This window comes from Canis lupus, chromosome 18 (assembly GCF_003254725.2).
Source record: "Canis lupus dingo isolate Sandy chromosome 18, ASM325472v2, whole genome shotgun sequence".
Lineage (NCBI taxonomy): Eukaryota > Metazoa > Chordata > Mammalia > Carnivora > Canidae > Canis > Canis lupus.
In genome coordinates this window covers 44546920-44563141 of record NC_064260.1, presented here as the reverse complement: position 1 = coordinate 44563141, position 16222 = coordinate 44546920, and the positions used below count along the sequence as shown (strand labels likewise).

General features: G+C 58.2%; 1 protein-coding gene across 9 annotated transcripts in view; it reads left to right on the top strand.

Annotated features, from left to right (window-relative positions):
• CD82 (CD82 molecule) overlaps positions 1 to 2294 on the top strand; it is a 52454-nt gene extending 50160 nt beyond the window's left edge. For 6 of the 9 annotated variants that reach the window (XM_035701258.2, XM_025451943.3, XM_035701253.2 and 3 more), the window contains 3 exons: positions 520 to 726; positions 932 to 1015; positions 1335 to 2294. In XM_035701258.2, the coding sequence (XP_035557151.2) occupies positions 520 to 726; positions 932 to 1015; positions 1335 to 1412 (369 nt within the window). In that variant the 3' untranslated portion in view covers positions 1413 to 2294. Of the gene's footprint in view, positions 1 to 519; positions 727 to 931; positions 1016 to 1334 lie in introns of those variants that run through there. The other 3 variants (XM_049096244.1, XM_049096246.1, XM_049096247.1) reach the window with 1 other exon arrangement.
• Positions 2295 to 16222: the final 13928 nt, after the last annotated feature.

Sequence of the window (16222 nt, the reverse complement as noted above, 5' to 3'; positions counted from 1 at the left end):
CAAGGCTGGGATTCGAACCCAGTAGCCAGACTCTAGACCCTGCACTCTTTTTTTTAAGCAGTTTTGTTTTTTTTAAGTAGGTTCCACAGCCACCCTGGGGCTTGAACTCACGGCCCCGAGATCAAGTGTTGCATGCTCCACCCACCGAGCCAGCCAGGCGCCCCTAGACCCCACACTCTTACCTGTGTGTCCTTCGCCCTTCATGTGTCCACACGTCCGTGTTCTCTTTGCACCGCAACGGTCCCTCCTGTCCTGCCTTTACTTTCCTGCTCCTGACTTCTCTGTTTCTTGCTGTTTTCATATTTATGGTGCATGTTTCCTGAAAGCCCCTTCAAGTTCCCTGTGGCTCCCAGAAGCCAAAGTGAAGCCTAAACTCTAATCCTGGCGGTTCGGCTGGGACGAGTGGGGTGGCAGGGGCGGCGGCGGGGGGGGGGCAGCCCTGAGAGGGACAGATGTGAGTCCCCGTCCTGGGGGACCCCGCCTCTGCCAGTGGGCGTGAGCGACCTGTGTCCCCCGCAGGTGAGGTGCTGCGGCTGGGCCAGCTTCTACAACTGGACGGACAATGCCGAGCTCATGAACCGCACCAATGTCACCTACCCCTGCTCCTGCGAGGATAAGAGGGAGGCTGACGACAGCTTCCTGGTGCGGAAGGGCTTCTGTGAGGCTTTCAACAGCACCAGGACCGAGAGTGGAAACAACCCCGAGTACTGGCCCGTGTACCGTGAGGTGTGTGCGAGGCCGGAGTGGGGATGGGGTGGGGGGGTGGGGGGCACCTGTGCCTTCAGGTACTCAGGCCCCTCGGCTTCTCCTCCCTTCTTCCCTCCCCTCCACCCAGAACCTCTCTCCGCAGGCCCTCTGGGCTGGGGTGGGCCCTCTTGGGCTTCTGCGTCTATGGGGCAAGGGGTGACGTGACTGTGTGCTCCCCTTCTAGGGCTGCATGAAGAAGGTGCAGGCGTGGCTTCAGGAGAACGTGGGCATCATCCTGGGCGTGTGTGTGGGCGTCGCTGTCATCGAGGTCTGAGTCCCTCCCCCCTCCAGCTGCCCCCCCCCTCCAGCTCTGCCCTCTGGGATTGGCCCTGCCTCCTCAGGGAGGCTGAGCTCCATCCCCTTCTAGAGGCCCCAGAGCAGGCCTGGCCTGACCACTGCCCCCCACCCCAGGGGGCTCCCCTACTGCTGAAACCCCAGGCTGGTCACAAGGCTTTAGTTGTGGATCTGCTTAATCCCACTCAAAGCCTGTGAAGCTCAAGGACCTGGACCATGAGATGCTGTTCTGGGGCCTCCAGGGGGACCGGGTGGCCCTGCCTCCCTCTGACTCTTGCCCTCTCCCTCCGTAGCTCCTGGGGATGCTCCTGTCCATCTGCTTGTGCCGGCACGTCCATTCTGAAGACTACAGCAAGGTCCCCAAGTACTGAGGCACCTGCTGTCTCCCACCTCCCTGCCTGCCCCCAGGCTCAGGGCTCCTCAGGATCTCCCTGGCTCTCCTCCAGGCTCACCTCCCACCTCAGTCGCCCGTACCCATCCTGTGCCGGCTGGAGGTGGGGGGCTTCCTGGGGCCTGGACCCATCTCCCCACCTTTCTGTCTCCAGACTTGAGCCCCAGCTGCCAAGCTATTCTGTGGCTCCTCCGCTTATTGCCCGCCAGGATTCCCTTAGCAACCCAGAGAAAATGCTCCCGAGGCATCCCTGCACAGGTAGACTGGGTCTCTACCTGCCTTGGGATCTGTGTGTATTGGATGGGGGAAAATGTATTAAACTTTGGGGTGGGGGTGGGGGTCAGATAAGGCACCCTGGGCTTCAGGGGACTGCCCACTGCGTGGGTAAACTCTTTTGTCCACTCTAAGGCTTCTCTCTTTGGTTTCTACATTTTCATTGAAGGTAGTGGGAGAGGGTGGGCCTTACCTGACACGAGTAGGAGGAGCAACCCTTCTGCAGGCCAGCTCCAGCCTCACCCGGGCAGCTCAGACCAACCTAGGCCACGTGATAAGCCGGGCCGAAGAGGGGCCGCCTGGACCGGGGCTCCGGACTGGCTCTGGGCTGCCTAGGGAATCCCGGGGGTGAACGCTTGGGGCCCGGAACAGAGCTGGTCCTGCATTTGCCAGGATCCCGAGCTGCCCAGGGAAGTGAGAAGGATGCTCTCCCCCAGGAGAAGCTGAGGCTGGCCTGTCCTTTGCCCCCTGGGGAATGGGTGGGTGAGGCTGTGCCCTGCGAGGGAGTGCGGAGGGGCTCTGTGCATAGTTCCGTAAAACATGTTTGCGATGTGACAGCTAACTATTAAAGAGGATTTGTAACAATCCAGCTTGCTGCCTGGCGGTGCTGCTTCTGGCGTCCAGAGGAGGAGGGACTGGAAAGAGCCAGGCCCCCCGGGAAGTGGGGCCGCAGGAGGGCGATGGTCGCGAGGTGTTTCTGCAGAGCCCACCAGGTGGCGCTGCTGCCCCAGCCTGGGAGCCTGGCCGAGCCCCAGTGACTCCCTGGCTTCTCCAGGCCCCCGCCCAGCCCCAGCCCCAGCCCCAGCCCCAGCCCCGGCCCCCTCTCACTCCAGCTGGAGCGCTGGTGAAAATGCAGGTTCCAGGCCTGGAGGATTCTGAGGCAGCAGATCTGGGATGGGGACAAAGAGTCTGCATTTTTAGCAGCCCTCCCAGGTGATTCCTGAATCCTGATTATGAGATTCTTGGGCCCTGCCTGATAAGATGGAGCTACAGATGCCCCCCCCATAGCCCCCCTCCTGCCCCCTGGTGATCCCCCAAGAGAGACAGAGCAGGGGGAGCAGGCCAGACAGCCCTGTCTTCAGCGAGCGGTGGTGGGGCACACCTTAGGGACAGTCCAACTGTCGATCTGAACCTAACTGGTTTCTTGCAAGAGATTTTTGTGGCTGATACTGTGGCCTGTGGAAGGCACAGGGGACGCCCCTGGGGGTCGAAGGACCCTTACGCTCCACGGACCCTGTTCTCTGCTGCAGTCAGAGACCCTCTCCGGAGCTCACCCAAGGCAGAGAGGGAGACATGCCAGTTTATTTTATTTATAACCTGCCTCATTCCACAGGGAAGTACATGTAATAAAACAGGAAACATAACAGGGAAAATATAAGCTTACAAGGAAGCGTAAACATGGGTGAGATAAGTCCAGCCAAGTTGCCCAACCTGGTGATTGCGAATCCATGCTGTGCTCATCCCACCTTCTCCACCACTGTGCTCGCAGCAGACATCACTAGTTGATCGCCGTTCTCATTTCCTTAGCCGGGATGCACGCTGGCCATGTTCCAAGCTGATATCACTCACGGCAGCCTCGAATCCTTCCCAATTCAGTACCGTCCACCAATCTAGTTGGCATGTAAAGTGAAAGCAATTACCTTTGACAGCTCTAGTGGCTGAGTTGAGTCATATGTAATTTTGCCTCTGAGCTTCCTGGTGGTCAAAGCAAAAAGGGAAACTTTCTCAGTTATAGCTCTCATTTCCCAAGGTTTCCTTAGCTTAGCTACCAGGGGGAACGTGACTGGCTGGAATGTGGAATTAAAGGCCACCCTCAAACACACAAACTCTGGTATCCCTTCACGACTGGAGCAAAAAGCACCCATGAGCTACTGTGCCTGACCTTGTGCTGGTTGTGGGCAGTGAGGACCGAAGCCGTGCATCTGCCTGCCGAGGAGGAGCCAGGAAGGCCAGTGAATGCGCACAAAGCAATTGGGTGACGATCTTACAAAGTAATTGGTGCTTGAAGAGCATCTGCTCTGTTCTAGTCCCGCTGACATATGTTAACTGATTTACTTGCTATAATGCTAGGAGGTGTGGGTCCATTATCCCCAGTTTACAGATAAGGACGATGAACAAAAGGGTTAAATAATTTTGTCTCCTGCAGAGAAGAGCAGGAACCACACCCTGGCCATCTGGTTGTGCAGTCCGCGGGCTGAGGTGGCGTCGCCTGAGGGAGTCACGAGCTGTCCCACATCTACTGTCGGCCTCCTCCGGCCCACAGGGGGACCCGCGTGCCACCCTTGCCCTGATGACGGCCTTGTAGGGGGAGAAAGGCTGAGTTAGGAGACAAAGCTTGGTCCCTGGCTGTGGACCAGACTCCCCGGGCAGACAAGGAGATCTGAGTCTTCAGGTGGGCGTGGGGCTGTGTGGGGTGGGGACACAGTCTGATTCAGCCCAGAGGTCTCTTGGTGCCCACGCAACTGTCCCACGTCATCAGCAGGTCTCAGGGAGGGCTTCCCTGAGAAGGGCTTGGGCCGTGGGTAGGGCAGGCCTGGGTCCAAAAGGGGGCTTCGCTGCTGTGTAGTCACATGATCCCGGGCAAGCCTCTTGGCCCCTGGGGACCTCCCTGTCCTCGTCCGAATGCCAGGATGTTGACAGGGTTGTGGGACGCTCGGGTGCTGGGAAGGAGGTAGGAGCCTCAGCAAGGTGCCTGGCTCCCTGGGAACCCTGAACCAGAGTGAGCAACCCTATTCCTTGGCTTTGCCCATCCCGCCGTGTTCCTGGCTTTCCAGTCTCCGTGGCAGACTGTGGCAGGACATGGCTGCGGGGGTCCTGCGCAGGGTGACGGTCTGCAGCAGGTGGGGTGTGAGGCGCACGGGGTGTGATGGGGCGGGAGAGAGCAGGCCAACAGATGAGGGGCTTTCCTGCCCTTTGGGGGTGCTTGCTGTGGGGAGCTCCGGCATAAGGCCTGGAGAGGAGGGTGCAAGGGGGCCGGTGGGTTCCCAACGGGGGTCTCTGCCCACGTGAGCTCTCAGGGTTCCATCAGGCACCTGGCTTTGGAGATAATACCCACCCATCATGAACACAGAGAAGCCGGGGGCCCCTGTCTCCCCTCCTTCCCCCACTTTAGGCCTGGGCGGGGGGAGAATGGGATTCTGGGATGGACAACGAGAGCCCCCACCCTAAGAGCAGCAGCAGACGTCAGGTGGCCAAGAATGGGGCACCGAGTAATGGGTCCCTCTGATGCCCAGGGGTTTGGGGCTGAGACTGGAAGTCTCGAGAAGGCTGGGGAGCAGGGGGTGGGAGGCCTGAGATGACCACTGTCCCAGGCCACCTGCTGACCCCCAACCTAAACAGGACCAGCTGAGGGGTGTCAGCCTCGGATCACCTCTCTGGCCTTGGGTTGTCTCCCTCCTGGGTGGGCAGAGCGAAGGGGAAGGAGGAAGATGCTCCCTAACCTACTGTTGAGGGTCCTGCCATCTTCACCCTCAGAGAGGGTACAGGGAGCGTGTCAGGTTGGCTCTTCAGAACAACAGGGGGTCCAGGGACCTGGGTTTGGATCTCGCTGTACCTCCGTCTTCTCATGTGACCCTGGGCCCCAGAGAGCAGGGGTGAGCTCAAACTTGTGCTTGCAAAATAAATACCGTAAAGAAGGCTGAGAAAATGTCAGAAGTTATTAAGAGAGTGGGCTGATCCCCCAGCCCGCTTCCTCCCGAGGCTTGTCCCAGCGCCTCGCAGCTGGAAAGTGCCAGAGCCAGGACTGGGACGGCACAGATCTGACTCTGAGATGTCCTCCTGCCTCCACCGCCTCCCAGGCTTCCTGGGACGATTCCCAGGCTGGGTTGTGTTGTCAGACCATGGGCCTAAGTTCAGTAACATCTGGTCATCGTGAGCACGGAGGCTGCCGGGCCCCTCACTCCTACCTCCTGGGGAGGTCCCGGTTTCCACTGCCCTCCTTGCCCCCTGCCTCCCCCAGGCTTGAGAGATTCATGGGGAGAGAGCACAGTCCGGCTTCTCTAATTCCTGAGTTGGCCCCCTATAGCCAGTCACCCATCCCAAGCCCACCTGGGGCTTCCATCCTTCTTGCCTCCCTGCTTGGGCTGCTGAGCCATCTGAAGTGCGACCAGGCCTTCAGTGGGGGGACAGGGCACCCCCAGGCTGTCATCTCTGTCATGAAGGTCCAGGCCAAGGGATATGCCTCTCAGATGACTGGCACAGGGGCCCCATAATGGCCTGGTTGCTGAGACAGAGGGCAGGAAGGCCCAAGGGTGCCCCTGGGTAGAGTCCCTGCTGGTCCCAGGGAGCAGCATAGGTGGGTACCAGCTCGGGGTCTTTGGGGGAGCCAATGGCGGTGTGCAGGAAGTGTCCAGGAAGGGGGGCCGTCTGGCATGGATGCTGGCAATGGGCATAGGCGCCAGACTCGAACTGGAATAAAGTCCTTCTGTGCGGATTGGCAGGAGGTGCAGGGGGGCCTAGGGGTTGGCCGGGGGAGGATTGTTGTCAACCAGGAGAGAAATATTCCGGTATTTTAATGACTGCCATGGCTGCATAGGCGAGCACCGCCGAACGTCCGCCCAGTGTGTGTGTGCACGCACGCAGGCCCTGCCTCCCCTGAGGACGCAGTCCATTCCTAGCTGTGAGGGAACCCAGATCTTCTCCTCAGACGGAGCCGTACCTGGCCAGGGTTGGGCAGGCACGAAGGGGCAAATGTCCGCCAGCCTGGAATGTTCCAGACCCGCCCTGGGAGACCCCAATCCTGCCTGCTTCCTAGCAGAGCCTCCTCCGCTCCCTCCCTGGGGTCTTACAAGTGAGCAAGTTACCCAGGCTGAGGAGCAGCATGGTGAAGGCGGCGCATGCCACTAATGACACGCCAGCCACCAGGGCGTCGTCTCCCAGGCCGGGCCAGGACTGCCACCACTTCCTTTCCCTGCAGGGGGACAGAGACCTCGGGGCAGATAACTGGCGGCCCTCTGGGGTCCCTGGAACCTGTGGGCTAGGCTTCATTTGCTCACCATTTGTTTGTGGTTTCACTCATTCATTCATTCGTTCGTTCATTCATTCCGTGAATACTTAAATGGGCACCTACTATGTGCCGGGCACTGTTCTAGGCTCTTGAGAACACAGCGGTCAAAGAAAAGCAGATCCCTGGGATCCCTGGGTGGCGCAGCGGTTTGGCGCCTGCCTTTGGCCCAGGGCGCGATCCTGGAGACCCGGGATCGAATCCCACGTCGGGCTCCCGGTGCATGGAGCCTGCTTCTCTCTCTGCCTGTGTCTCTGCCTCTCTCTCTGTGTGTGACTATCATAAATAAATAAAAATTAAAAAATATATATATATATATGTTTAAAAAAAAAAAAGAAAAGCAGATCCCTGACCTTTTGGCACCTGTATTCTGATGCCTACACGGAATCTGGCACCCTCACCTGTACTCACCTACGCACCCAGACGGGCACACGTTCCGCACACGCATGCAACCACCACCACTGCTGACAGCCCAGTCCACGCCGAATGTTGCTGTGGGACCCCCGGGGCCCACCCAGAGCCTCTGGCATCCTGTGGAAGGAAGTAGCATAATGAACAGCGAGTGGACAAACAGGAAAGGGTGCGGAAGCGCTCACGCTCAGCCCCTTCCCCTCCAGCCACACTCCACAGGAATCAGCACCCCCCTGGCTGCCCCTTCCCAACGGAAACCAATCGAATCAGCCAGCTCCTGCGCTCAGGAGTAACAAGCCAAGTAACCTCGCCGACTCCTCTGTGACACAGAGGCTGTAAGTCCAAACTCCCGGCGTTACCGTGGGAATTGCATGAGGTAACGGACACCAGGAGCTGCTGCTTCCCATGACCTGTCCTGGGCTTCGGCGGGATCCCCCATTCCCTGGCGATGGCCCTGCCTGGAACTTGGTGCCTCCAGGGCAGGAACTGGGGCAGGAAGCCATCTGTGCCCACCCCTGCCCGGTGGGGTGGAGCCTCCTTGCTTCTGGGGGAGGCCTGGCAGGTGGGAGGGGCCGGTTGGCTAATGCAGGCCATCTGAGCTGTGAGTGGCCGCCCCCACCCCCAGCTGCCCCCTCTGAGGTCATTTCCCCAGCACCTGCCTTCTGGGCTGGGCTGGCTCCCACGGTGTCACCTCAGATGCCTCAAGTAGGCCCCCTGGGAACAGGAATGGGCTTCCTGCAGGATGCTGGCCGTGCTGGAAGTGCAGAGGGGCTGCAGGGGAGGGAAGGATGGAAGGTGGGGTGGAAAGAGGCCACTGAGAACCAGGACCGTAGGGGTCAGAGGGTGCTGGTGGCAGCTGACAAGTGAAGAGCTCTAGCCTCTGCCCGTGCATCACACACCCGGGTGAGCCCCACTTGTGGCTTCTGGGGTGACAGCGGCCCTGTGTTCCCAGCAGCCAATCCTCTTGGTGCTGGTTTACGGAGGACTCTGGGCCGAGGGGCCAGGAGGTATCCTGTGTCCAGCAGGACGGGAGGAGAGAGCCCCTTTCCCAGGGGGGCCGGGCTCCAAGCTTCAGGGAGCCCACGAGGAGGGAGGGAGTGCAGCAGTGAAAGGATGCTGCGACCAGGACCCCAGCCAGAGCCCAGGAAAGAGCCAGGCCAGCTCTGCAGGGGGAGGCGTGCCTTGGGCAGCAGACACAGGCCGGGCAGGGCAGCCGGAGGAGAGAGAGTGGGAAGCCAGCGGGCGTGGGCCGGCGCATGTCCTGGTCCCTGTCTCCTTCCCAGTCCGCAACATCACCATCCTCCGGCCCAGCTGCATTGTGTGCTGCAGGCTGCCTCTCGGCACCGATCTAGGAGGCGTTGTTCACACTGTAGTCTAAATAAGCGGCCCCCCTGGAGTTGGCAGCGAACAATAACCAGAACCACCGCACCTGAGAGCCTCGCATCCACGGCCACACAGTGGGGACACGGGGATTGGCCCCTGGAGCTCGTGGCTCTATGTCCAGTGCCCTCTCCACCGGGGAGGCCAATGGGAATAAAGAGCCCTGGCTCAGAAAATTTGCTGAGGAGCTGGGCCCTTTTCAAAGAGGCTCAACTCAGTGAGATCTGACCTTTCATCCATCCATCTGTGCAGGAACTAAGGGGCGCCCACTGAATGCCAGGCTCTGCGGAGGGAATCAGGGCGCAGCCAGGTGAAGGAAGTCCCTGGTGTCGCGGAGCTGGTGGTCTAGAGAGGGGACACAGGCAAGAAACACAAAGTTAAACCTCAAGATGTACCCTGTGTCAGAGACAGCCGGTCACAGCTCTGTCCCTACCCGCCAGTAAATGCACAGGAGATGACCGAAGAAGCCTGTCCCCAGATGGCTCTTGTCACCCCACGTCCTCATTGCCTGGGGTCCCCGGGGGGCTGCCACTCCCCAGGAGGCTGGCTGGCCGAGGGTTCAAGGAGGCACAAGAACCAATCAAAATGTGGATAAAGGGGCGCCTGCGTGGCTCAGTGGTTGAGCGTCTGCCTTTGGCTCAGGTTGTGATCCCGAAGTCCCGGGATCGAGTTCCACATGGGGCTCCCTGCATGGAGACTGCTTCTTCCTCTGCCTGTCTCTCTCTCTCTCTCTCTCTGTATGTCTCATGAATAAATAAATAAAATCTTTAAAAAAATACATGGATATCAATGTCACGGCGTCTCGTGGATTCCACGTGGGCAGAATGACCTTTGCCAGGCGGCTGAGGGAAACTAAAGCTTGCGATGGTCTAAAGACCACCTTTGGGGTTGGGATAGATTGATGAGGTTCCTTAGTGCCTGTGGGGAGGGGTGTCCTGGGGTGTTGCGTGCGTTTCCTTCCTCTGAGCACTGAGGGGGTGCAGGCATCAGGTCCCCAGGACTCCACGTGTGGCATATGTGCAGCCTGCCCTGTTTAGACTCTGGTCTCCATCTCCGGAGGGTTAGAGAGTTTGCAGGTGGCAACCTGCCTCTGCCTACAGGTAGGAGATGGAGCGGTGAAGCCATCTGGGAGAGCCACGGGCTTTGCTGAGGTGGGATCATGAACTGCCCTGGGGATCAAGAGCCCCGCGTCCTGTCCCAGGGGTCCCCTGTGGTGGCTCCGTCACTTATTGGCAGAAATGGTCACTCTCTTCCCCTTCTTGTGTCATTGCCCTTGGCAACGAGTGTGACTGTGCAGCCTGCTCTTCCCTGAGTCTTGGCTGGCCTTGTGCCTTGCCGTGGCCAATCGGATGTGGGGAGGGGACAGTGAGTCAATCCTGAGCCCAAGTCTCAAGAGGCTTCATACCCTCCCTCTGCTCCCCAAATTCAGCCACTGCCCATGAAGAATTCTGACCCTGCCCAGGTGAGCCTGCTGCAGGTTGAGAGGCAAGTGGCCCCGTCACCTCATTACCCCAGCCCACCCTCAGACACAGAGCCACCCAGCTCACCTCTGGCCAGCCACAGATGTAAGAGGAGGACTGTAGGATCACCCAGCAGGTGAACCTTCATTTTCGATCTGCAGAATCATGAGCCGTGGTTGTTTTCGGCCCTTACATTTGGGGCCAGTTATTACACGGCGTAGCTGGCTGATACGGTTGTTGGGCTTAGAGAAGAATAATGATGACAGCAATCACTTGCAGAGGGTCCTTGGCCCACCAGGCCCATTTCCGAGCTCTTGGAGGGATCACCTCATTCACTCCTCCCATTGCCTCCTCCCAGTGGCTCTGAGAGTTGGAACTTGGATCCTCCCTTTACAGATAAGAAACCAGAGTGTGGGCCAAGACCCTCGTCTATGGCGGGGCTGCCTGAATCGTAAGAGGCAGAGACAAGATTGAAACCCGAGTCTGTCTTCATGGACTCAGCCCGGAGTCACCTTCCCCGACGAGCCTCAATGTCAGAGCAAGCCAGCAGCACGGAGAGAGGGTGTAATGTATTCTGCACACAGGGGCTGACGTCACTAAGAATGTTCTCAGCCTTCCGTCCCCCAAGAATTATGTTGCATCTCACCCCCAGCCAGTGCCTCTAATTCCAGTGTGCTTTTAGAAGAAAGACAAAAGCACAGATGTTGGGATCATTTATCTCTTCTTTAATTCAACCTCCTCTTTAATCAGCAAATATTTATTGAGCACCTGTCATGAGCCCATTTCCATAATGTTCTTTTGTTCGTGACACCTCCTGGACCCCTATTGCGTGCCAGGCCCTCACTCAGCGCGTGTGACTGTTACGGGGACGCTGTGGTTGTTAGGATCATCCCTCCCTCCACTTCACAGATGGAAAAGCTGAGGTTCCAGAGAAGGGCACTGGCCACCCTGAGGCCACCAAACTGCTAAGTGGCCAGGACGGGATTCCAGCCCAGGTGTGGCCAAATTAAGGCAGGACCTCTGCTTTCTCCATCAGCACAGCTGTGGCTTTTTATTAAAAGGATTTCGACATTTCCCCGGGGCTCTGTGTATGGCAGGTAGTGGGGCTGGAGGGCCCCAAGAGAGATGGGGTGTCATAAAATGTTCCCTGACTCCAAGAGCTGGTCGGCCCCCTGTGTGCTGCTCAGGCCCTGGGTGATGCCACGGGCGCAGCAGGCCCAGGAGGAAGGGATGTGTGCTGGGGGTAGAGAGAACCACAGGCTCCAGCCCACTCTCCTTGTGTCTAGCCGACAAGTCACCGCCACCCTTGGTCCCCGCCTGCCCCACCCCTGTGCTTCACTACTGGACTGCAGCCATCAGCCAGCACCAGGCTCTGGGCACGGAGCCCTGGCCCTCCTGGCTGACCTGTTTACAAATGGGGAGTTCAGAAACAGTCTGGGCTGCCGCCTCCTCCCAGGGCAATCCCTGGGATGGGGGCATAGCTGTAGGCCTCCCGGGTTTCTCAGACCCCAGCCCCTGCAGAGGCTGCCTCCTCCAGGCTGGCAGCCGACCCCATGCAGGTGTCCTGGTCCATCAGAATCTAGCTGTGAGGAACCCCCTGGCGGCCCAGCAACTCTAGCAGGTGTGACTGTGGGAGCTGGAGGGGAGCAGAGCTGAGAGGCTCTCCCCCCAGGAGGGCAGAGGGTCATCCAGACAACGGAGGGGGGATCTTATCCCTGAACCACACATGGCTGTCCTCTCCCCTGGGGGGAAACATGGGGTGCTAGAAGGACCCCTGCCTGCACTGGGGGCCCTCATCGGCTGAGAAACCACAGACCACTCACTCTACCTCTCTGGGCCTCCATGTCCTCCTTGTGAAAGTGGACAGAGAATGCTCGGAGCCACGTGCCAGGCGGACACTAGTAACTCGTGCCGAGCCCGTGCTCAGCACGTTGCACACTGTCTTCGTTATTGCCCCAGACAACACGAAGACCTCGGGATTCTTGGCATCATCCCCATCTTGCAGATGAGAAATCCGAGGAGGCTCGGAGCAGGGAAGTAAGCTTCCCAGGGTCACGTAGCTGGTGAGCCGGTGGCCACAGGCTGCCTGAACTTGGCCACCCCACCCGCCAGTCCCGGGGCTCTGCCGCATGGCTGTCGGCCTTGCTTCCCGGGGAGGTGACAGTCACAGGTGCCAGGACACCCTGGCCGGTGTGCCAGCCCCTGGTCAGGGCCTGCTGCCCCACCCACCTGCCTGATCTCGAGGAGCAAGTCGCCAGCCCCTGAGCCCCCTTCGTGTCCTGAACTCCTCTGCTATCCCGCTCAGAAATGAGTTGTGCTCCCCCCGTCTCTGGAACCATCTCCCCCTGTTCTCCTGGCTAAGCCTGCTTTTCCCTCCAATCGGCCTTCAGGCAGCTTGCATGTCACGTCCCTGGATGACATGGGTGGCTTCGCTGTGCACCCCCCCCACACACACACCGTGGCCTTCTCCTGAAGAAGAAAGCACTGCCTCCTCTCTGCCCACATCCGGGCCATGGGTTCAAATCCAGACTCTGCCCCTCCCGAGCTGTGCAAACACCAGCAAGCAGGTCGCTTTCAGCTCCTCCCTGCAGAAACGGGCATAATCGTAGCCTCCCCTTGTGGTGGCCACAAAGGCCAAGTCAGTTAGCCCAGGGGTGGCCTTAGAATGGCTGCCTGTCCTGAGCAAGCGCTGGATGTCTGGCCCCCACTTCACTTTCCCCGTTGGAGCTTTCCTGAGTGTGAATTGTATGTGACCGCTGGTTAGAGTTCCTGCCTTCCTCCCAGACTCCGAGTTCCTCGGAGGGTGGAGAGAGCTTCTGGCTCGTTCCTCGCCCTGCCCCCAGTTGGAGCACAATGCCTGGCACAGAGAGGGCAGCTAAGACATATTTGTTGCGTGAATGAATGGTTACATGGGTGCGTGACTACAGCGGACCCCGTTCTCAGCGTCAGAATGAGATCAGGTGATTGGGGAATGCAGGCAACAGTGCTTACCCACGGTTGCCTGATTTAACAGCCACTTAAGCCTTTTCTTAGAGATCTGGATTCCTGGGCCTCACCCTCTGGAGATTCTCATTCCCTGATTGTGAGGGGCTCCGGGAGCCTGCGGTTTTAACAAGCACCTCTGATTCGTAGACACAGGCAGTTTGAGAAATGCTGGTTTAGAACAAAGCTCAAAGAGGAAATCCATAGAAGAGGGAGGCAGATACACCGTTAACATGGCCCAGAGGCTTGAGGCGAGGGTGTCCCCCTGTCTGAGGGGGTGGGACAGGGAGAAGACCCTGGAGGGCTTCCTGAAGGAGGTGGCCCTGGGGCCAACCTTGAGGATTGGGAACAAAGATGCAAGGGTCAGGGGTGTCCAGCTCCCTCCTCACAATGACCCCATCTAGAAGACAGAGGAAGGTGGCATAGGCCCAAGTCCATTACCCATGGACCCAAGTCCAGGGTTCTGTGAATCAGGATGCCATGCCCCAAGGGAACATCCAAGTGTGATGGCGGGTCTGCTCCATTGGAGAGGGAATGGGGTCCAGGCAGCACTTTGCAAAGGAAGCTAAGACAGGAAAAAGCCTCAGACCAGTGACTAGGCCAGTGGGCCCTGCCTGGAGGAGGTTGCCCTGGCTCTGGGAGGGCGGGGGGGAGGACCCGGGGCAGGGGTCAGTGGTCATGATCAATATTCCTCATTTCCATCATGGCCCATCCAGAGCTGTATAGCAGGCATTAAGACTGCTGTTGGTGAAGGCATTGAGACTGTATCCCGGACACAGGGAAGACAACACCCATCTTGGGAAAGGTGGGAGGGCAGGGGCAGGGGCATTTTATTGATAAGTGTTGACCGTGAACTTGGCCTCCTGAAGTCCAGCCTCCAGGAAAGCCACTGTACACCGAGGTCTCCATTCAGGCCTGAGTCTGCGAGTGTGTGTGTGTGTGTGTGTCCCCGCAGGTGCACTGTAGGGCTCCTGAATGTGTGTAGGGACGTTGTCTTCACCACTCTATCCTGAGTGTCTACCACAGTGGCTGGCATGTAGTGTGTGCTCGATGAATGATCGGATGAGGTGCAGCGGCCCCCTACGTGTCATCGCCACAGTTCCGGGTAAGATGGAATTTGGGTCTGTAGGGCTGCCTAACAGCCTGCAGGCAGGGCAGGACCTGCTCGGACCTTTAGAGCCTAGCTGTTTGGAGAGACAGGAAGCATGCATGTGCAGGAGATAGAGAGCCTAGAGAGCCACCTTCGATGGCCAAGGATTTCATGGAGATGAGCAGTATTTGCCAGGCAGGCGTCGCATGTGCTAAGGCCTAGAGGTGTAAGACGCTCTTCTAGGACCTGGGGCCTGCAGTGTACAGATGGGGAGACTTTTCTTCGAAACGTCACTCTGGTTGCTGTGTGGGGAAGGATTGGAGAGAGGCTTGAGTTGGGGCAGAGACAGCGATCTAAGCAAGAGATGTCTCCTGCCAGTTGCAGGAGGGGAGGTGAGGAGGGTGAGCAACCCTGGGACTGAGGGATTCCCCAGCATGCGGGATTATCAGCTCTGAAACCAGGAAAGTCCCTGGCAAATCCAATGGGGTTGTTACCCCGAGGGTGGGTGTGTCCTCAGAGCAAGGGGCCAACTGGGAGTAGCAGGAGTTAGAGAAGGCTCCCAGGTTCAGTGTGGGCAGCTGAGTGAAACACCATTTACTGGGCTTGGAGACCCAGACCCTGAAGGAAGGGCGTGATGGGGAGGGGGGCAGCACAGACAAGGAGTCATGGTGGAAGGAGAGCAAGGCCAAGAACAGATTAATGACACCCCCCTGCTAAGGGAATGAGGGTCAGGTGGCTAGAGAGGAGGAGAGATCTTATCACAAGGATTTCTTTGGAGGGAGATCTGATTGGATTTCTGCCCCTGTGAAGGGGGAGAGCCTTGGTCAGTAGCTTCCTCTGGGTGCAGAGACAAGGGTCACAAGGATCATGTGTCTCCAGGGGGTGGGGCACATGGTGGACTGGACAGAGTTGGTTCCCACCAGGATGATCTGAAAGGACCAGAAAGAGGCTGCTATGTGCTAGGATGAGCGGGAGGAGGCACTTTGGAGGTGAGATGGGCCGGGACACCCAGAACTCATCAGAGTATAGGACACATGCGTTTCCTGTGGACCAAACATGGGCCTTGTCTGCCAAGGTATTCCACAAGCCACAGATCATCATCATCATCATCATCATCATCATCATCATCACCAGAGTTGTGTGGTCTAGCAAATTTGGGGAACAGGAAACAGAGAGTCTGTGGACCTGGAAAGCCAGAGAAAAGGAGGCGCATGGCCCATGTATGGGAGGCACAGGCGAATGTTCCTGGTTGGGAAGGGCCTCTCAGGACCCTACAGTCAGTCCTACTCTCTGCAGGGCCCTGTGAACAGAGCCAGTTCACAACAGACCCAGCGAAGTCAACTTTTCATTCCCTCCACCTCTCCCTCTCCCTAAGCAGCCTGGCAGCCTCCGAAATAGCAAGGAGCAGGACAGGGAAGGGGGGGGCAGAGGAGCAAGGACACATGCAGGGGTGAAGGAAGGCCAAACCGGCTTCAGGGCTCGCTGGCTGTGGAGGACAGCAGGGCAGAAGTACAAAATCTCATCTACGTGCGAGGCTGTGATGGATTACCTGGGACCAGATGTTTTTCATAGTTGACCTGACTCTGTGTTTGCAACTTAAAGGGACCGAAGAGTTTTTGTCACCTAACAGACATCAGAACACTTGGGGCACTACCTGAGTAGTGAGTGTTCATCCAGGAACGGAGGAAGAACTTATTCCCAAGAATGAATCATAAAGAGACATCGGGAGACAAGAATACGGTTGCTCTCCGCTTCCAGCCCATGGGTTCGGATCAAGCAAGGCACTGGTTTCAACCATCGTGGGTGTGAATCTGTCTCCCCTGCTACAATGGGAGCTCTTTGCGGGCAGGCCTTGTCAAGGTCAGCCCTGTCCCTCAGGTACCTGGCCCCATGTGGAGGTTAATTTCCTCCCTTCCTTCCACCTGACCCTGTGTGCTCAGGAGGGGTGGCGTCAGGCACCTGTGAGAGGGTAGCCCAAGCTCGTGGAAGTGGGCAGAGATTTGGCCCATCCCTGCTGGCATCTTCCCAGTGTCAGTTACATAAATCAGACAGCGCATCAACCAGCGAGGAAATAAACAGGCCATCAGACAGTCGAACATCCATCAGGGGATGGTTGGACACCAGCCTGGCCAATCAGATGCATAGACCAACTCATGATCACTCTGCACTCAATCTGATGTGGAAATCACTTT